Genomic DNA, 22,403 nt, shown 5'->3' on the forward strand with positions numbered 1-22,403 from the left:
AAAAGAAGCAAAAGGGGAAAGGAATGGTTTATTTTAGAATGATCAGTCAAGGTAAGAATTAAGAAATGAGAGAGCAATAAGTTCTTGAGAGGCGGGGATAAAAATTGCCAACCTTTGACTGTCAGATGGCCACTGCACTGGTTGTGTCCTGCCTTATTAGTGGCAGAACAAGTGTAGGTTCCACTGTCTGTACCTTCCAGCTGACTGATTTCCAAGAAGGCAGTATTGTCATGAAAAGAGAATTTGTATTTTTCACTAGCTGTTATTTCTTGGTCATCTTTGAACCACTGGATGCTCATGGGATGTGACCCAGCCACTATACATTCTAAGTCAATAAAAGACCCTTTAATGCTGTCCATTTTCTTCAGCCTTTTGGTGAATGAGGGAGGTATGATAAGATCTATGCAATGAAAAAGAAAAAAAATGGTTGGTCAATCTACCAATTTTTATTTTCTCTAAAATTGTAAGAGATGAAGGAGCACAGAAATGCCCAGTTTCTCTCCATAGAAAAGCTGTACCAACCTAATACATTAATGCTAGCCTTGCAGCTGCTCCTCCCGACATCATTTTGGACTTCGAAAGTATATTCTCCACTATCTCTCTTTTCTGTAGAAATAATCTTCAGTATAGAGACCGTGTCAGTGACACTGATTTTATATTTTTGGCCCAGGGTCAGTTCTTGGCCATCTTTAAACCATTTGGCTGTAATCTCCTTAGTCCCTGAAAATTTAACCTGCAAAGTGGCTGGGTCTCTTTGGGTGACATCTATAGACACAGCCTCCTCAATGATTGTTGCAGGTTCTGTAGAAAACAAAGGGATAGGTGTGGGTTGTGAATTGCTCTGCTGAAAGGCTTACATCTGCATTTTTTCCTAAAACCCACGGCAAACTTTCTGAACCAACCTTTTACTGAGAGTAATGCGGAACATCTCTGTACTCCCGCATCATTTTTGGCCTGACAGACATATTTCCCATCATGCTTGATTTCAATGCCACTGAGGTACAGGCTGGCCACATTGTTCTCAAAGGTCATTCTTATGTTATCATCTTCAGTGATTTCATCGTTGTCTTTTAGCCAAGTCACCGTGATTGGCAAGGAGCCCTTCAGAGTGGCCTGGAAGGCAGCAGTACCTCCTCTAAGGGAGCTGGTGCTCTCAATCTTCTTTACAAAAGCTGGGGGTTCTAGTAGAAGAATGAATTCTCAATGAATACCAGCTCTATAGCAAAACTGGCTTCAAAAAAAAAAAAAAATCACTGACACTGTAGAAAAGCTGGTCCGTCATTAGAACTGACACTAACCTCTTAAAGTCACCTTGGCACTGCAGGTGCTGCTGCCCACCTCATTGGTCACCCGACACTGGTATTCACCTGTGTCCAAAGCTACAAACTTGAGGATCTGCAGGCTGACCAGCTGATCCTGAATGAAGGTTTTATACTTTCTACCACTTCGCAGTGCTGTGTTGTCTTTGAACCAAGTGATCTCAAAGGGAGGTGTGCCTGCCACCTCGGCCAGCAATGTGACATCATACTCCTTCAACACTTCAATGGGCTTAAATTCCTTGGTAAAGTAAGGTGACTCTATAGTGGAAAAGGAATTATTGTGAGTTAATGGGGGTGGAGTCTGTGCCCTGGGCCACAACTTTGGTAACACAAGGGGCAATGTGAACACAAACCTTTGACTATTAAAATGCTACCACAGTGGTCATTGCCAGCCTCATTTTGAGCCTCACACATATATTCACCGCTGTCGTCAATGGCAACATCTTTAAGTGTTAGAACCGCGGTGGACTCCACAAAAGACATTTTGTGTTTGCTGCTCTCCTTAATTTCTCTGTCATTTGCAAACCACGTTATTTTAATCGGAGGGGTGCCCGTTACTTTGCAGGCTAGCTGGGTGGCGTCTCCCTTTTTTAACAGCTGTGATGGCTCTAACTTTTCAACAAATGTGGCAGGTTCTGTGGAAGGCAAGAAATCACCCAGAAACGTGAGAAAGAGGAAAGAACTTCTAACAATGGTGGCACAAAGATGTCAAGAAAACCATGCAAACCTTTTACAAATAACTTTGCACTGCACTCCACGGCTCCAGCCACGTTGCTGACTTTACAGGTATATGTGCCTGAGTCGGAGGTTTTTACTACATAGAGTTCCAGGGAACTTTCTAAAGCTTCTTTGGTGATATAGCAGTTTCCACCGGAAACCAGCTCTTTGTCACCCTTAAACCATCTGACTGTGAGAGGGGTAGACCCTTGGAAGGTGCTCTTCAGGCAGATGGTCGAGCCAGGCAGAACATCCTTCGATGCCAGTTTAGTTACAAAACTGGGTGGTTCTAAAGAAGGGGGATAAGAAAGAATTTCAAAGAGTTAAGAGGCGCGACTGAAGGGAAGAAGGCTTAATTTGAACATCGTCTACGTAAGAATGAAAGGTACAGTTTCCAGCCAACCTTGCACAATCACGGCTCCACTGCAGTCTTTGCTTCCCATGGAATTTGTGGCTCGACAGGTGAAATTCCCTGCATCATTCATGTCTATGCTGCTTATCTCCAAAGAGGCTGTGCCTTCCACAAATGCTATTCTGTATCTGTCAGAGGAAGCTATTTCTTTACCATCCTTAAACCAGGACACCCTCATGGGGAGGGAGCCAGCGATTTTGCAGTCCAGCCTGCAGGTCCCACTAACCACACCGTCCACATTGCGTAGGGGTTTGGTAAAAAATGGAGCAATGTCTCGATCTGTTCACAGCACAAGAAGAGAAGAAAGAACAATGTGGAACAGTGCTCAGTGATTTTAGTTTTGGTTGTTTGTTGGGTTTCAAAGGAATATGGAAGCACAGGTTTCTAAAGATACTAACCTAAGACAGTGAAAGTTGTCTCACAGGAGCTGCTGCCCACTTCGTTGGAAATCTCAAATGTGTATTGGCCACTATCATGCAGTTCGGTGGAATAAAACTTGAGTTGGGCAACATTGTTTTTAAAACTTATTCGATACTTTTTACTGGCAATCAAAGGTCTCCCGTCTTTGTACCATTTGGGCTTGAGCTCTGGGGTACCCGTGACTGTATACTCCAGCGTGGCTGGGTCTCCTGCTGTCACCTGGATCAGTTCTGCCCTCTCAACGATTTTGGCAGGTTCTACAATGGTATTAAATAGTTAGAATTCTGAAGTGTGTTTTAAGGTTCCATTTTAAGAGGAAATATCAACTCAATGTTCTTACACGAACCTTTAACTATTAGTTCCCCAACAGACGTTTGGCTTCCAGCTTCATTTTCAGCCAGGCATGTGTATTTGTCAGCAAAACTAATCTGCACATCAGGGATTATCAAGACCGCAACACCATTCGCAAAGCTCATTTTGATTTTTCCATCTTCTTTAATGATCTTCTGTCCTTTCATCCATGTGACAGAAATGGGTTCTGACCCTCTCACAGCAGCTTGTAAGGTAACCGTTTGTCCTGCTAGTGCAGTAAAATCATCTACTTTCTTTACAAAGATTGGTGGTTCTAATTAAAGAAAGAGAGCACCCAAAATTTATTAATTCCCTAACACTTCAACACCATATGCATTTAAGAACTTTATCTAGATTACATTTATCTATTCCACAGTGTTGGTTAATTAGAAGAAGAAATCAAATTCAAGAGGAACTACAATTCCACCCAAGAGAAAGAAGCAAGGAAGCTAAACGGTTATCAGCTGACAAAATCGCTTATTATGTAGTTCACTTTTGTTATCAGAGATTAAATATTTATACTGGTCTCAAGATAAAGATTGGATTTTCCCCAGGGTCCCAGGTCAAACCAAAGGCAAAACATATTTTCAAAGATCAGGAGGAGAAAAGAAAGTACCAGTTTTCCTTCCTTGGGTTAAGAAAGCTATTTGGGGGGCTTCCCTGGTGGCGCAGTGGTTGGGAATCCGCCTGCCAATGCAGGCCACACGGGTTCGAGCCCTGGTCCTGGAAGATCCCACATGCCGCGGGGCGGCTGGGCCCGTGAGCCACAACTACTGAGCCTGCGCGTCTGGAGCCTGTGCTCCCCAACAAGAGAGGCCGCGATAGTGAGAGGCCCGCGCACCGCGATGAAGAGTGGCCCCCGCTTGCCACAACTAGAGAAAGCCCTCGCACAGAAACGAAGACCCAACACAGCCATAAATAAATAAAAATAAATTAAAAAAAAAAAGAAAGCTATTTTGACAATTTATTAAAGAGATACCAGTGTTTCAAGCTCTAACCTTTCAGTAAGCGGGTTGCAAGGCAGCCACACTTCCCAGCTTCATTAGCAACCACACACTCATATTCACCAACGTCCGCTCTATTAAACGAAAAGATCTCCAGGGACACGACAGACTTCTGAGAAAACAACCTGTACTTTTTACTACTTCGAATTTGCTTCTTATCCTTGAACCAGCGAACTTCAAATGGTCCAGTGCCTGAGATTTCACACTGAAGGAGGGCATTTGTTCCTCTCACTATATCTGCAGGCTCGAGAGTTTTGATGAAAGAAGGAGGTTCTACAAAAGCATGACAGCATTGTATAAATCATGGGTTACAAGCAAGTGAAAAGAAAATATTTTCTCAGAAAAACAATGGACTTCGACAGAGTAAACAAACCTTTGATAACTATTTCGGCACTGCAACTGTCACTGCCGACGTCATTCACTGCTTCACACGAGTAATTCCCACTGTCTTCAACTTTTACGTCCGTAATATCAAGGACAGGCTCAGAATTGACAAAAGACATTCTGACTGTGTTACTCTCAGTAAGTTCTTTGTTATTTTTAAACCAAGTAACCTGCATCACAGGTGAGCCTTTCAGCTTGCAGTGGAGGCGTGCTGATTCACCTGGGAGCATTAAATAAGAGGGATCCACCTTCTTCACAAAGGATGGTGGCTCTACGTGAAGTTAACAAAAATGAGAAAGGAAAAGATATGTGAATCACAAACTACACAAAAGAAAAGTAGACATCATACAACAAAGAGACACATAACACACATAAAATGTCTTCTTGAAATTTCTGAAAAGGCTGTGGTGTACTCAATAGCTTTCCATGTTTCTATGATTCCAAAACACTTTCCCAGACTCTTGGTCAAAACAAACAAACAAACAAACAAAAACAAAACCAACCAAATTCTACTTATACAAAGAGCAATTTTATGAAAGAAGATAGTTAAGGATTGCCTAGACACTCGAAGTTCTTAGAAGAAGTTTTAAGCAAGCTTTGTTAATGACAGACAGTTTTAACCAAACAAGAATAAGTGAATTCTGAAGAAGACTGAAAAAATAAAATCAAACGATGCCAGGATTTCCCCAAACCAAAAAGGCTGCTTGGATGAAATGATTTTAATCACAAAATGCACTGACTCCAGAGAAGGGAGTGGAAATATTATTCACACACTTCTTACCTCTGATAGTTACTGTTGCCGAAGAGGAGCTACTTCCAGCCTCATTGGAAGCTGTGCAAACATACGTTCCTGTATCTTTTAGTTTGGCCAGAGGGATCTCGAGTGATGCTATTTTATCTTCAAAACAGATCTTATAATCTTTCCCAGGGGGGAGCTTTTGCCCGTTTTTACTCCATGTAACTGTGACTTGTCTGTCTTCATCTGCTTGGCACTCAAGGTGTACCTTCTTATTGACAGCTGATTGCACAGGCTCTAGTTCTTTAATGAAATGTGGTTTGTCGATTATGACCAACTCGGCTTGGCAAATGTCGGCTCCAAACTTGTTAGAAGCCTTACAGGAGTAAACTCCTCTATCTTGAGTTGTAAGATTTGAGAGTTCTAAAATGTGTTTGTTGTTTGCATCTGAAATCCCGCAGTTAGGGGAAGGTGAGAGGGCCACGCCATCTTTCTGCCAAATGGTTTCAATCACGGGAGTCCCTGTCACTGTGCAGAGGAACTTGGCTGCCTTACCCACAAAAGTCGTTATGGACTTAGGTCTGGAGAGAAAGGCTGGTGGATATGCCTCTGTAAAAGAAAAGTTTTCAGTGTTATATTTTGTCCCTACAAAGCTCTTGCTGTAATTAGATATTCCAAGAAAGAAAAAAGATGAGTAATAGCGTTAGATAGACATGAGACATTACTTAAAGTAAGGCAATGTATTAAGGTGAAAAGATGTGTCAAAGGAAAGGGATGAGAGTTTTTTGAATAGAGGAGTAACACAGCACTTTAAATGTCTCTATCAAGGGAAAGAACAAATGTTCCTTTATTTTGCAACATTGACTCACTATTGCTAAAGCTTTGTCCATTTTATGAGCTGATCAATTGTTCGAATTACGTGATAAGCAATTCAGCTGGTACTTTAATTCTGCAAATTAGAAGACCATATAAGGAAGATAAAGAAAATGTACTTGACTTTTCTGAAGAGTAGGGATATTAAGTAATAAAAAGTTTCTGTAGTTTTATACAGTCTCTCTAACCCTCATGTCGCCCACTAGCAAATCCTTAAATGGCACAACTTTAAATGTATCCGCTAAGTCACTTCAAAGTTGTAAAAATATTTATAGCAGTCATTTCCCATGTCCATTCTGCATTTGGAAGCAAACCTTTAGGAACCTCTCTTTCCGATTAAAAACAAAAATCCTCCTCTTTCTTCTTTCCTCTTGTGATTTGAAGCTCAAGTGTTAGTCCCATTACCGACCCGGCCTATTTTGGGTAAAGACATTTCGCAAAGTGTCATTAAGAATAATGCCATGCACTTGGCGGTACGGAGACTGATCACAAAGTGAAATCCACTGAATGGGTCACCATGGGCCTGGGGGTGTGGAGTTTCTGATATAAAAGAGTTGTAGAGGAGAGGAAGCTACAGGGAACCCTGGCTTTTTCAAGTCAAAGACGCGTGCTGCATTTACCCTTCCCCTCCATGCTGTCATTGAAAAAGATGACCAAGGTAATACTGTAAATCAGCTATACTTCAAAAAGAGAAAGAAAAAGAAGACAAAGGGACAGCCTCACCCTGGCATTTCGTGCATGCTTCTGTCAACAGCACAAGTCATTGCTACTTCTGACCCTAAACCATAGTTCATAAGTTCATACTCACACTTTCCCTTTGTAGGAAGAAAGCAAAAGAGAAAGAGTGAGAAAAAGAGGTAGGAAAGAGTTTTGTTTTTCGTTTTTTTTGCTAATGAGGGAATTCAAACACCTGATGAGTGTTACCTACTTGACAGTCATCCTGTGTATCCTCAGGAAATTGAGAACAGAATATTTGTGTAGTTACTGTTATTTTTCAATTAGTAATAAAGCTTAGGGTGAGAATCCTAGTTTGTAGTTCTATACTAGCTCCCTGTCTCTTATTAGGATTTGTTTGACTTTAGTCTTATGCTTTGGCTTTTTTCATTTTGTAATTCTGTTCTTAATTGGTTAACTGGTCCCAAAGTATTACACACATTCGGACATCATTTACTTTTTAGTAGCACCAAACTGTCCTGAAATTTTTTATGCTAGAGGTCAAGCCAGACCATTTAATAAAAAGAACAAAACAAAACAAAAACCCAAACCAAATTATCAGGAGCCACTGCTTGTGTGATTCCTTCACGTTGCTCTTGAAATAAAAAATTTTTTTTTCTTTAGCTGTTTTTAGAAATATGACTGTAAACAATGACTTCTTGTCTCTCATAGGCTCTGCACTACCTAGCCACTGTGTTACCATCTTGGCTACTGGTCTCTCCAGTTGGTAGGACAAGTACCTCCTGCACCTCTACAAAAAGTAAAATAGGCAATAATATGAAATGGAATAACATCCATGTCAGTGTACGGCATTTACCTGTCACAGTCAGTGTGGCTGTGCAGCTGACACTGCCAAACTCGTTGGAAGCTTTGCAGGTGTACTCGCCACAGTCAACAACCTGGGTTCTCAGGATTTCCAGGGTGGAGACATAATTTGCAGACCGAACAGAACACTTGTCACTCTCATAGATTTCTCGGCCAGCTTTGAACCACTGGAAGCGGACATTGGGGGCGCTGTGGATCTCACAGGTGAATTTGGCGAGGTGGCCCAGGGCTACTTCCAGGGGCTCAATTCTCCTCCTGATCACTGGGGCAGCTGCAAAGGGAAGCAGAGGCCATTAGCACGCCTCCTTCTCAGGTACCCCACATTTTTCTTTTCCTTCTAACTTCTGTTGCTGTTAATGGAGTGAAACAGTTGAAATTAGCGAAGTGGATTGCAGCAGTTTAAGACAAGTGACTGGAAAATGAGGAAGATCATTGAAAGCAAAAGAAAACAGTAAGCAGCTTTCAACATATTCAATTGTTACTTTTCAGTGAATTGTGAAAAAATGATTAAAATGATGTGATGCTCTTGGCTTACATGCATAACAACATGATACATTCTTTAAATATACCATGCTGACTAGGAACACTGCGAATAATGTGGAAAAAAACATGATCTACTAAATAAAGTGATGAAGTAAAACAATAGCAAAAAAGATAATCGAAACAAGAAACACAAATGGACAATTAATCATGGTTATTTTGAATTTAAGGATGAGACTGGTGATTTCAGGGTAACTAGGTATTCACTGACAGCTTTTTATTACATATCATTAAAGTATTTTCATATAGAAAGAGACTAAAAAGCATTTATCAGTATTATGAAATATATGAAAATACGTTTCATTTTAAAAAATAAGTAGTAGTGTAGATATAACATACCATCCAGTAAGGCAGTAAGGGAAAAGGAGGAAAGTTAATAACCATGATTATGTCTGTGATTTCATTCTTACTCTAAATAAACTGCATTCTGGCAATGGCAGATAAGTGAAAATTCAGTGAGGAAACCTAAATCATTACAACCCAGTGAATGTTAGAGCTTGATTCACTGAATCCTTAAAATCCAACCTCTTTTGACTACAGTGAGTTTTGCTGAAGTTGCTGCTTTTCCGTTGTCATTCAAGGTCTCACACATATATTCCCCTTGGTGTTCTTCTCTATTTACTTTGTCGATCACTAGCGTGTATGTATTTTGTTCTTGTAAACACTTGAACTTTTCATCTGAAGGCACCAGTTTACTCTCAAAATACCAATTCACCTCTTTGGCATTTGTTATGGATGACGCGAGGCTTACGGTGTCACCTTCCTTGGCAATCGTGTCCACCAAGGGCGTCTGTACATCAGGACCACCCTCTCTGAGTGAGCTACCCTCAGCCTCCTGTATCTCTACTGTACCAGCCTTCTCAGTACCACCTTCAGAGGATTTCTCTTTCTCCTCTGATGGTTTTGGTATCTCATCCAGTTTTTCATCAGAGACAGCAGTGGAAGAAGTTGTGGCACCCACAGCTTTGACCTGACTTTCCATCTTAAAGTAACTTATCTCTTCCTTTAAGACAAGATATTTAGATTCAACCTCTGGTTCGGTGATTGCTTCAACCTTCTGTGGATTAGAAAAAGAATCCATTTCTTCCTGCAAGTCTATTGTGGCTCCTTTCTGAATTCCAGTTTCCTCAGCTGTTAAGATGTTCATTTCCTCACATATCATAGAGCACAAAGCCTCCTTAAGTTCAGTTTTCAGGTTAGCCATTTGAGGATCAATGCCTTCAATAGTGATGGTTAATTCTTCTGTTAGAGACTTCACTGAGGTAATAAAGTAGGTGCACATAATGCGGTTGGGCTCTTGGGTGAAGTCTATGGCCTTGACCTCTACCTGTTCAATGTTTCTTAACCATTCAGAGAAAAGACTCAGCTGCTCGCTGGCCACTGCTGCTTGCAAAGCCCTGCGGATCTGAGTTTTCAGGTTTAACCGCTGCTCTTCAGGAATACCAGAAAGCAAATTTTCCTTAGAAAGAAGGTCACTTCCCTGCACCTCCTGCACACCATTTATTGCCATGGGCTCTTTTTTATACTCAGTGGTTTGGTTCAGGGGCATTGCTAAGCTGTCAGAACGCTCTTCCTTGAGCAGTACCTGCTTTTCCTCACCTGCTAACGGAAACCTTAAGGACTTGCCTTCCTCAACGCTGGCTGCGAAATCTTGCTTTGCACTGTCCAGTTGATCCACACTTTCCATTAAGATTTCACCTTCTGTGCACGTGTGTTCTGAAGGGACCCGGGAGATCATGATGTCAGGACCTTGGAAACTTTCCACGTGTCCCTCAGCTAAGCTCTGATTCAGGATGAGAGCACTTTGCGCCTCTTGCTTTTGAAGGATCACTCTTTGCTCTTTGTCCACTGAGGATACTATCTTTTCTTTCGGTAAAAGTACTTCCTCAGCCACAGAGGTTGGATATGAATGGGCTGGCGTTTCTTCTATTGATGACTGTGGACAACTCCCTTCAGGTTCAGCTAATAAAGTTTGCAGAGACTCAACTGTTAATGAACTAATTTCCTCTATGGGCATGGCACTTGGGAAGATTTTTTCAGTATCTGATAGAACCACCTGTAATTCAGGCTCTTGATACATTAGAATATCTTCTTTGGGGAGGGTGTCCTGGGACTGGACAATGTGCAGCTGTACATTGGGAGGTGGTTCCTTGATAGGCTGGACATGAATGGTGTCACTGATGGAAAGAAGTTCACTGATGCTTTCAGGAGTGGGCATATCCTGCTCTAACATGACTGTGGATTGCAGTTGCTCAGCTATTAAAGTAACTTGACTGCTCAGTTCATTGGATTTAACAATATGCTCATAAGAAAGCTGCTGTTTTTCTTCTGCAATTAAAGCAGCTTTCAAAATGGTGTCCTTTACAAAAGCTGCAGCTTCCTGTTCTGAGTCAAGTGCCTCAACTGCAGGGACCGTTAACGACGTCTGGGGAAAATCTTCAGGAGCCTCTGGTGTGGACGTTGCTTTACAGAGGGCATCAGTCATGTGTGTGTCTTCCAGAAGCACGAGCAGCTCTGCGGCACAGGTGGATTCACCCCACACATTCTCCGCTTTACAGACATAGAAACCACTATCTTCTTTCTGAGGGTCATTGACGATGAATGTCCCGGAACCATCAGGATTATGAATGATAGTATAATAAACATTGGTGCAAAGCTGCTTGTTTTCTTTGAACCACAAAACAGTAGGTGCAGGCTCTCCAAGCACCGTGTACTCAAAGATGGCAGGGAGCCCCTGTGCACAGTGAATTGGTTTTAACTCCTTAAGGAAGTAAGGAGGACAAGGACCTTCGAGCTTTTCCAGAGATTTCTCTTCTGCTGATTCTGGTTCTTGGAACCCCTCTCCTTTGGAATTTATTTTCAGATAGGCACTACATATTGCCTGTCCGTATTCATTACTGGCAATACATGTATACTCTCCCTCATCCTCTAATTTGGTGAACAGAATGATCAAGCTGTGATCATTACCGTCAAAAACAAATTTGTAGTCAGCTGAAGGGGTTAACATTACTCCATTAAAGAACCACTGAATTTGGGGCTTGGGAATACCAGTGACAGTAACAGACAACTTAGCCACATCCCCTATGCTTATTTCAGCATTTGACACTTCTTTGATGAAAACTGGGACACTGCCTTCCTTTTTGGAATCGAATTTAGTTGAATGAACTGGAGGTTGAGACAAAAGTTCAAGTGTTTCATTTCTGTTAGATAACTGAAGGCCAGAGCTAGAGGTTTGAGGTCCTTCTTCCTCAGCAGACAGAAGAGAACTAGAAAACTCTGTATGGGGAAAAATGATTATTATTTTACTATCAATTTTACTTAAACAAACAAAGAAGTCGTCAAAGAATTATGCACCAAATTGATGGCCTTCTTCTGTTTTGTTCCTGAAATCATTAGATTATCTTGAGGTTAATTTATCAAAAGGCACATTTCTAAAATTTTAACCTTAGCTTATTATATTATATGATTATAAATACTGTACTGATGCAACTTTCAGTCCATTTCATTTGTGTTAGAGTTTATAAACTTTACAGATGTTCTTATGAGTTTTCCTTTGTGATACAGTCCCAATTCTAAAGTCTGAGAAACTGCTGGCTGGCTAAATATTGCTAATCAAAGAATTCAGGATCCAAATGTTTTTCTTTAAAACATAAAAATAAAAATTCCACTAAATATTAATTAATTAAAAAAGAATTCAGGATCATTTAAATAAATTTCTAAAAAGATCCAGAATTATTATTTACATTTAGAATTTTCTTGAGTTTAAGAGTGATCTTCATTGTCAAATTGAAGACTGTTTATTTTCAAAATAAAACATCTATATTCTAGTTACTGCTTATAACTGTTTTCAGTTACTAGAAATGCAAGCCTTCTTTTGCCTGTGTAAATTGCCCTATTACTTCAACAAAGCTTTTTTAATGAGGCTTATGTTAAGAAAATGGGAGAATCGGAAATGAGAGAAAACTCCAACATTAGTTATATTTTATAATTTTATAATTAACATTTAATCATATTTTATTGCATGAGAAATACCTACACAGTATTACTGAACAGGAAAACGAACAGTGAATAACAGATACTCTTTAAACAGTATCATGGACAGGATGAAAGACGTAATTTGATAACAAGGAATTAGCTTTTCATTAAATCTGTTAGGTAAATAGAACAGCTCTGTTAATAATAGTTTTATTACCTTACCTAGAGCTACAATAGTTTTACTATTGTATTAGTTTACTCTACTTGATCACATGGAATAGTCTTAGGCTTTAATTCAAATGTATAAGCAGTAAAAGGCAGGACTCCAGTATCTGTTGGCTTATATAAATATACTGGTAAAACTTACCTATAGCATGTAGAATACAAACTCAGTTATTATTATTTCAGTTAGTAAGCTGTAAAAACATTGATTAATTTCACATACTAATGGTGACCACTTAACATTTAATCTATAATGTATCACTCATGTCAGCTTTCCCTTTTCACTTGAACTCCCAAAATATCTGTAAAGGGAGTGAATGTCAGTATAGTGAAAATACCCCTACTCACTAACGTGTTGAAATATTTTCAATTGTTTTTCCTTTCCTCTAAACATGGTATATTAACTATACGAAAGATACTAGATGAAATTCAAGAGTCCTGAAACATGAAAGGTGTAGTTAAAAATACATGTAGTAATAGCAGCTAATAATCATGTCTAAACTCTACTATGCATAAAACAATGAATTCTTTATCCAGCATCAGAGAAATTCATATTTCAGACTTTTAAGTTATGTGCCATTGAGCCAGAAAATAAAAAATTCCATTTAATTATCTACAACAATTAATAAGTAAGCCAACAACAACAACAAAAAAAGTAAGCCAAGTGTGGGCAAGGCTTATTTTTCTTTATTCAGTCATTGTTATTCTGAATATCCTCAAGTGCAATGAATTTGAGACTAACAGAATTCTAATGAGCAAAGTCAAATAAAGTCTACCTTTTTATAAGCATAAAAGTATAGTTTTCAGCCCTTACTGCCAATCCGATATGGTTTTAAAACTTTTTTCTTTTCTTTCTTTTTTTTTAAGAACAGGTTTGAACTATTGTTATGCTGTATAATGTTTGGGTAAAGTGTGCTTATCATGTTTGTCATGACCTGAATTTCTAATTTATTTAAACATCCATTATGTGACTCAGAGTAGAATAAATCCTTAAGTCCCTAAACTATAGAATTAGTTTTATTTCAGGGATTTATGATGTGATATATTAGATATATATATATATTATATAATATATACATAATATAATATATATTATATATATTATGTGATATATAGATATATATCATATCTATAATTATGATCACAGATATTGTCTGCTCACTGGTTGAAACAGAAATGATGGTTCCACAATAGTGTATCTATCTTGATAAGTTATGGTGACTCAAAGAAAGCAAAGCGAATGTTCTTTGGTGGGTGGGGTGGGTGGGCTGTAAGCCTGACTGGTCTGTCTATATCCTACACATTCTCCCAGTTTCTTCTTTAATTTGAAAGGCTTTTAGGGAATTCCCATTGTGGGAATAAAAAATCTGACAGACGAAAGAAGCATAATAAACATGATTGGATATATGGATTCTCTTGAAAATTAAATTTAAATTAAATGATTAATGTTTTAGAATTAAAGTAAAATTAATGTATTTAATATGATCATGTTATGTAAAAATTGCTCAATGCAGGGGAGAAAATAGCCATTAGGTGACAGTGAGTAATTTACAGAGTTGGAGGAAGAGAAGTCTCACAATCAAATTACTATATTCTATTATTCCTCTTGTCATCTGTTGCAAAACTAAAATGTATTACGAATTATATTAAGAAAAGTTACCATTGGGATGACACAGAATCATAGTTGAACAATCACCTCTGTGGTCTTTTGGTCTAACCCTTCGTTTTCAGGTAAGAAAAAGCTAAGTTTCTTTATGTTTATTACAGCTTATACGAGAAGATTTAGTTCACAGTGGCACATAGGTACGTTAAGGATTTTGTGAATTTACTATAATTATAATTTTGGAAAACAAAAACAGCCACTTTAGAAACATATATGTTTATACATCTTAAATTTGAATGCTTATTAATTTCTAGTTTTAAAAATAAAATTCAGAGAAAATGACAGGAAAGCTAATTATCTTGTTATTTGTATATAATCTGAAATACAAATTACCATATTGCTTCAATACTAGAGATGTCCCATCTTCTTTTTCTAATTTTAAAGAGTCTGAAATTATACTGCAGTTTAAAATTTATATATAAATGTAATACAGTAGTTTCTTGTCCCACCCCCAGTCCAGTATCAAATTAATGCTGTATTTTACACTTAATGCTATCTCAGAAATTGAGAAAATGAGGTAGTTCCAAAAGTGGAAAGATATTTATTTGCATATTCTGCAAATGTCTAGGTGAACTCTACCCACCAAGAGAGTACCATTGGTCCCTTCAAAAGCAGCAAGAGTTAAAACACTTAAGAAGAGGGATATTAATAATGAAAATATTTTTTAAAGAGCTAAAAATAAATATGAAGATAGCAAGGTAAAACAGATTATAGAGTTAGTTACCAATTGGGCAAAGCTGGTTTCTGTTGCTGCTTGGTTTGTTCGAAGTCTGAGTAAATAAGCATGTATTTGGGTGCAAAAGAGTTATCGTTTCCAAAATGACTTATACTCAGAGCAGAGAGATTTTACCTTACCAATTTGTCTGTGTGGTCATCTGACATGGTCTTCCATTTCACATTTTACTTGACATACACAGTTTATCTGCTAAAAGAGAATGCATTCTGCGAAAGCACTTTATGGAGTAGAAGGAGGGTAAAGTAGAAGTACCAACGATTAGGTAGCCAAGGAGATGTTTAATAGTGTTTGATGATTCACAGCAGAATTGACACAGGTGATAATTCCACAGTTTAGATAATAGAATATTTACATGTATTACAAACACGAGATTTCCACATAGAGAAACTGTTTTCCCTGGGGTTTTTCAATGTAATGTGTTCAAATAGAGTAGATGTATTTGGAGATTTATTAGAACTATATAATTTGGAAAGTGTGAAAGCATTCAAGTCAATTCTCATCATTATGGGGGCACTAACACATTGCATGAGGAGCTTTAAATTAGGGTGAGCACTGCACAGGCCTCAGCCATGCCCGATTTGTTCGTAGCTACACACCTGTATTCACCTTCGTCCTCCTTCACTAAGCTTGTTATGAACAGGTTGTGGAACCCTATGCCACTTTCCTCGGCACTGAACCTTGTTCCTTGCACCAATCTCCCATCTTTGTACCAGTAAACCGTGGGCCTCGGAGAGCCACGGACTAAACACTGGAAATAAGCTGCTGTACCTAACGGCGCAGAACAGTCAGAAATACCTTTGATAAACCTGGGAGGCCCTTCCTCCACCTGAAATTCAAAAAAGCTGTCTGAATATTTGCTCCTTAAGACTAATTCTTCCTTCACACTGCTCAATGTCACTTTACTTTTCTTTGACAGCAGAGCCAACATTTCGGAATCTCCCATGGTGAGGAATCCCCGACAGATAGCCTCCCCTACATAATTCACAGCTCTGCACCGGTACGTTGCACTATCGGAAAGACAGACATTGCGAATCTTAAGGGTGTGACTTCCCTTCTCCTCACTAATCACATATTTAGCGTCATCTGGCTCAATACACATATATTCTTTATACCATTTCACTTCAGGAGTTGGGATGCCTATGACTGAACATTTGAACACAGCGTCTGAGTTTTCTGGAATTCTAAAATCACAAATAGGCATTATAAAGCGAGGAGGCATTTCAAATACTTCTAAGTCAATTTTTAAATCTTTGTCTTCTTCCTCCCTTGAAGCCATACTTGGATTTGCTAAATTCAATGGGAGAACATCCAGACTCACAACCATGCTTTTATGATCAGGAGTAAATTCAGGAACTGTGACTATTTTCACTTGCTTCTCAAATTCTTTAACATCTTTTTCACTTAATTCAACTTCCAGGACAATTTCTTGAGGAGAAGGGGTTCTTGATGACCCATTGTTTTCCAAATCGAACTCCATGACATGCTGATGTATTACTGGAGGTGGGAGGGCCACTGCTCTCTCTTTTGGGGGCACAATGTCTACATGTGCAAAGCTCTTTGCTTCCCCTATGATGTTTACAGCATGGCACATGTACTCGCCTCCCTCTCCTTTTTGAATGTTAGCAATTTCCAAAGAACACACATTACCCACCCTTTCTATTTTGATTCTTTCATCTGGCTCTAGCAAAGATTTATTTCGATACCATTTCACACCAGGAACTGGAAGGCCCTCAACTTCAACAATGAAGCCCAAGGTTGTGTTTTCATAGATCTTCCTTTTGGTCAGAGGTTCAATAAAAGATGGAGGCATTTCATTGTCTTTTGGTTCAATGGCTTCATTGGGCGTGCCAAAGGAATCAGAACGCCATAATTCATAAGCTGAGCTTCTCTCTTCTGTAGGGGTGTGGAAGTGCGCACTTGATGGACTGTCCTCCCTTTCTAGTTTTGATGGGCACCTTTTAAAGATTCCAGTGGGGTTTGGTCCTCCAGTAGGAACAGAATATCTTTCAACTGTTTCTCCTCCTAAAGGTGTAGAATATCTCTCTAGTGTCTCCCCTGAGGGCGTGGAATATCTCTCTAAGGTCTCTCCAGGAGGTGTGGAATATCTCTCCAGGGTGTCTCCTGGGGGTGTGGAGTATCTCTCCAGGGTCTCTCCAGGGGGCGTGGAGTATCTTTCCAGGGTCTCTCCAGGGGGTGTGGAGTATCTCTCCAGGGTCTCTCCAGGGGGCGTGGAGTATCTCTCCAGGGTCTCTCCTGGAGGTGTGGAGTATCTCTCCAGGGTCTCTCCAGGGGGCGTGGAGTATCTCTCCAGGGTCTCTCCTGAGGGTGTGGAACACTTTTCTGTTACCTGTCCTTCGGAAGGTGTTGAGTACCTTTCAGTAGCTTCCTCTAAAGGTGTGGTCCTTTCAATAGTCTTACCTCCTAAATTTGTTGAGGATGTTTTAGCTGTGTCTATAGGAGCAAGATACAAATCAGGAGACTCTGGAGTTTCAAAATGTTCAACAGAGGATGGTGGGGTATAAAACTGATCTAGCTCAGAGAGTGCTTCACTGCTTGTACTTCCCACATCAATTGAAATATCAGATTCAGGAGAAAATGGGCGTCCTAATGACTCCTGTTGCTGGTTGTAGTACTCATACACAGTGCTGAAACTTACTTCTTCGACCTCCATTGATGTGACTGATTCACCCTGGACAAGATCTGCCTTGTGCTTGGTGTCTGCAGTCTCAGGAACTTCATGCTTTCCAGCAGCAAGTAAGTACTGTGTTAGGGAGGTCTCACATTCCATTACCTCCGTTGTATGTGCCTCATCCAACTTAGGAGGGTTTTCAGAAAAACAAGTTTCTATCTTTTCTCTTTCAGTACTGGAGAAAGAAGTTTCATTCTGAACTTGAATTTCTTCATAACATTTTTCTTTTCCAGGAGCATCCATTTTCTCCCTTATTTGTTCATTTGGATTCCGTTGTTCCTCAGTCATCAAGAATGGAAAGTGCTGACTCTGGGAAATTTTTCTGCGGCATGTGTCTGCTTCCTGAACATCACTTATGTGGTCTCCCAAAATTCCAGCAGCATACCCCTGTGTCCCTCCATCTTGCTTTTGAAATGACGCCAACTCTGGTTCCAAAGTATGCTCCTCCTCCTTTTTATAAACCTCTATAAGCTTTTCCTCACTTGCTTTTTTCACATGTGAAATGAAACTCCTATATCCATTTTTCTCAGAAATATCAGTTTTTCCTACATCTGTGGATGAGGTTGAAAGTAGGGCACGCGATTCACTATGGATGTCTTCAGAAATAGTTTTAAGAGAAACATCAGTATTTAAAATTTCTAAATTTTGTTCCTGCGTATGTTTTTCCAAATAAGAGGCATTTTCATCACTACCACTTTTCTCCCTCACAGTCCTATCTAAAAACTCCTTACTGGAAGAAATCTCTGGATTGGTAAATATGTTACTTTGTGCACTTTGAGAGGTATTCTGTGTATCAGATTGTAATGTTTCAGTGCTAGGAACTTCCTCTTTATATGGTGTTTCCTGCTGTTGCCTAGTTTCTTGCTCTTGAAACTCCTTAGCTGGGTCTCCTAAATGAGAATACATTTGTTTTGGATCAAACACAATGCTCTCAGCCTCGGCTGTTTCAGAATCAGGATGCTGGGTTTGAAAATAAGCTTCTTCTGATTGATCACTATCTAGTCTAACTTCTTGAAATTTTACATCCGCATTTTCTATTTGAGCATGAAATTGCTTTAGGTCAAATGTAATAGGTACTTCATGTTCAGCCCTTTCAGAAACTGCAGATTGCTCTATAAGACCTACTTCCTTCTGTTGTTCCCTATCTTGTAATTCAAATACCTTATGAGTTTGAGAAGAAAGCAGCTTTAAATTCATTACAATGGTAGATGAATCTTGTTCAGTGTTTGGAGGCATTTCCTCTGCCTGATGCATATTTGTGTTTAGGTTACTTGATCTTGATTTTCTTTGCTTTAAGGGAAAGTCTTTGTCATCAAGCTTCTTTTGAGGAGGATTCACAAATGATTTCTTGGTAGGTCTCTTTTCTAGAACGCCTTTTTCTATGTGTTGCAACTTTTCAAATGCAATGATTCTATGCCTCACCTTTTTTCCTGGGTAGTATCTCCCTTCACCAAAGGGTTCTTCGTATACAATGATGGACGATTCTTTTGTATTGTAACCATCAGAAGTTCTCTCAGAGTGGACATTTGATAAATAGTCACTTTGGGCATATTCTTGCACGTTTTCCCTTTCTGGTCCACCAAGTTTCCCCAAATCATTTCTTCCCTCTTTCCTAATTTTAACTTCACTGAAATCATCAACAAATGGATAGACAGTCCCCTCTGCTTGGTGTAGCTTTGATTTTTCATTTACATGTTCCTCTTTCTCTTCATCCTGACATTGTATGAGTTCAGCTCGGAGAGGCTTGTTGATTGTTATGGATCTAGAAGCAGCCTGCATAAATATGGGCAGTTTTTCTCTAGAAGATGTGCAAGAAACCTGGCCTTTCTGGTCTATCTGTTCAACTGTCTCAAGGCTTTGAAAATATTCTCTTACAGAATATTCTTTTATATTGGATTGGGGAGTAAAAGGACCGGCTGGATAATCATAAAAGTGTGCCCTTACAGATTCTCCCTGAATGTGTTGATCTTTGGAATATTTGGCATAAATTCCACCCATATTTTCTAATTGACTATATTCCCTGTGAGTGACAGGTTCCACTGTTAGATCTGAAACACTCTCAACCATTCCTGAATTGTTTTCCGCAACACATTCATATTTTCCAGAATCTTGAGAATTAACATCATTAATATATAACCTGTGGCTACAATTAATTTCTTCAAACTGGAACTTCTGGTTCTGCTTTAAAAGGACTCCATTGTGGAACCATGTCACAGCTGGTTTAGGCTCACCAGACAGTGAACATTCAAGGACTATGGAATCCCCTTCTCTACAACTGGCATGCTTTGGCATTTCTTGTAACACTTCTGGCGGCTCGTTAGTAATATCAGATGAAAATATAAATTTGTGCTTTGGTGACCGAGTAGCCTCATCTTGAGGTGTTGCTTTAGGCTCCAACTCCTCCAGTTGAAACAACTCTCTTGACTCTTTATCCTGTTCTGGGGTAGGAGTAGCTGCCGTTATCTGAATTTCTACAGGAAAGGAAAGCAGTTCTATGTCTGCAGAGGGAGGAACTGGTGGGTTAGCTTTTAACATATGGAGATTTGTTTGGCCTTCTTGTCTCAAAGATGGAGGAACGCCTTTTGCTTGGTCAAACACCAATGTCAGCTCCTCTTCCTCATCAGTGTAGTCATGCAACACGGGGACCCTATGTGCTTCAACATCATGCCTTTGTTTTGACTTCACTTTAAGTACACCGGTTGTTTTTACTGTTCCATATTGGTTAAACAGCACACAGGTAATGAAACCTTCATTTTGAGGATGGACGGAAGAAAAGGTTAACGTCGAATAGTTTTTGAAGGTCTGAGTGATAAAGCCTCGATTACATGGGATTGGTATATCATTGTTATACCATGTTACTATAGGTTGAGGATATCCTTGAAAATGACACACAAATTCACAGCTATCACCTTCATAAACTTCTTGAGATTCAATTTCTTGAAGAAATGAAGGTGGGCAACGTTGTGGATGTTTTTGGAAAGAATTTTCGAAAAATCTTGTGGTTTTTTCTTCCTGTTCAGTTTTGAATTCATCGACTTTTGTGGAAGCAGAGTGTTGAAATTCTCTCAAATCATCTTTTCTTATTCTGTCAATATCTAATGCTTCACTTTCTTGAATATTTACAACTGTATCAAAAGATTCACTGGTGTATGGTATAGTAACTTGAGACACCTTTTCAGGGGTCTCATATATTTCCTCATTCTTACTTACATTTGTGATATCTTTAGATGACTCTACAATTTCCGCTTGGGTCATAAGTTTTTCAAGTTGTTCTCTTGCTTGGATATTCTCATTTACTGGAATCCTACCATAAAAATGGTCCCTTGATAGACTTTCTCTTAGGAATGCCTCTTGGCTCATTCTCATTTCAGTCTGGAGAATTTCCTCATCAACAGTAGTTTGAAAGCTTGTGGGAGGTTCTCCAGATTCTACATTTTGATCCATTAGATTAGGAAGGACCTGTGGATCTTGGACAATACCCTCAGCTGAATTACCTACCTTATCCCTATTGTCAGCTAGATCAGATACAGACCTGCTTTTCATTTCCTCTCGAGAGAACAGAACGTCTTTATCACTATCTTCACTTCTCAAAGTTCTTGAACTTATTTCAGATGACAAATCTAACAGAGATAATTTCTTTTTCTCCATTAACATTTTTCTAGCCTCCCGTAAATGCTGCAACTTCATTTTGGTCTCCTCATCCAGGAAACTTTCACCTACATTAAGCCATCCCCTTGTGTCAGATTTACTTTCTAAATATTCTTCATCATACATTAAATCTGTTTTCCTGACAGGACTTACTGTCTTAAAGTGTATAGTTCGCATGATTCCCTGTTGTTCCACATCTTGTTTCTTGTTAAAGGGACAGCCAGTAAACCTCAGGTCAACCTTTAATCTATCTTCTCTCCTTTCAACTAAAGCCTCCATATTTCCATGTGTCTGTTCTGCCCTTTTCAGAAATTCTAAATATTTCTCATCTTGCCCTTTTTCAATAACAAGCAACGATGCAGTTGATTCAGCAGACCCTTCACTATTAATTGCTAATAATCTATAACTTCCAGAATCTCTGTCTTGGACCCTTTTAACCTCTAAGCTGGAAGAGTGATGATGTAAATCACTCTTTGTTTTTATAACCCGTCGAAGACCTGTTGGGATAGGTCGATTGTTATGAAACCAAGTCATTTCTGGAGTTGGACAGGCAATTAATCTACATGTAAAAACAACAGGTTCACCCTCGAAAACATATTTAAACATAAGCTTTTGAGTAAAAGAAGGCTTGAAATATTTGGGCCAGGAGCTTGTAGATGATATTCTACTTGCATATCTTTTAGCAGCCATGGAGCTGTGGTCTATGTCTTTAGAATCTGAGAAGGCAACACGGGTATCTCTTTCTGAATGTTCAGATGCTTCCTCAGAGAACAATTCTGAAAAAAAGTTCAATTATAAAGCATTTTACTATTTTCCATAGTATTTGAAAAAGTTGAAAATAAATGAAATTGCAAAATAGGAAATGAAATAAAGTGCATGCTACAGATTCTCACAAATCCATAAAAAATTTCACTCACCATATTTGTTCGAATAAACGCAACACCATGCTCTGTTTAAAAGATTCTGACACGAAAATCGTTCGTTGTCTGGTCTTTTCTTCAAACTGCTGAAATTTCTTCTTGAACAAGCAAAAATGCATTTCAAAATAACATGTTCCTGTGCATATTTGTTTTGAGAGCAGGAAGACTGTTCTTTTGATGGCTAAGAGGAAAATCTTACCTGACTTGCAGAGAGTGGAATAAACGCCCTTTCTGATCCTTTTGATTATAGATTAA

The 22,403-nt window shown here is 39.1% G+C and overlaps 1 protein-coding gene across 3 annotated transcripts in view; it reads right to left on the bottom strand.

Moving 5' to 3' along the window:
• Positions 1 to 22,403, bottom strand: part of TTN (titin) — a 287,640-nt gene that overhangs the window by 204,137 nt on the left and 61,100 nt on the right. The window contains exons 45-58 of one of the 3 annotated variants that reach the window (XM_057551571.1): positions 8,821 to 11,571; positions 7,748 to 8,026; positions 5,389 to 5,952; positions 4,597 to 4,878; positions 4,218 to 4,496; positions 3,215 to 3,493; positions 2,847 to 3,125; positions 2,440 to 2,727; positions 2,047 to 2,325; positions 1,673 to 1,954; positions 1,299 to 1,577; positions 903 to 1,181; positions 523 to 801; positions 113 to 400 (exon numbers count right to left, since the gene is read on the bottom strand). In XM_057551571.1, coding sequence (XP_057407554.1) covers positions 113 to 400; positions 523 to 801; positions 903 to 1,181; positions 1,299 to 1,577; positions 1,673 to 1,954; positions 2,047 to 2,325; positions 2,440 to 2,727; positions 2,847 to 3,125; positions 3,215 to 3,493; positions 4,218 to 4,496; positions 4,597 to 4,878; positions 5,389 to 5,952; positions 7,748 to 8,026; positions 8,821 to 11,571 — 6,687 coding nt within the window. Of the gene's footprint in view, positions 1 to 112; positions 401 to 522; positions 802 to 902; positions 1,182 to 1,298; positions 1,578 to 1,672; positions 1,955 to 2,046; positions 2,326 to 2,439; positions 2,728 to 2,846; positions 3,126 to 3,214; positions 3,494 to 4,217; positions 4,497 to 4,596; positions 4,879 to 5,388; positions 5,953 to 7,747; positions 8,027 to 8,820; positions 11,572 to 15,149; positions 22,005 to 22,403 lie in introns of those variants that run through there. The other 2 variants (XM_057551572.1, XM_028168572.2) reach the window with 2 other exon arrangements.

This window comes from Balaenoptera acutorostrata, chromosome 8 (assembly GCF_949987535.1).
Source record: "Balaenoptera acutorostrata chromosome 8, mBalAcu1.1, whole genome shotgun sequence".
Classification (NCBI taxonomy): domain Eukaryota; kingdom Metazoa; phylum Chordata; class Mammalia; order Artiodactyla; family Balaenopteridae; genus Balaenoptera; species Balaenoptera acutorostrata.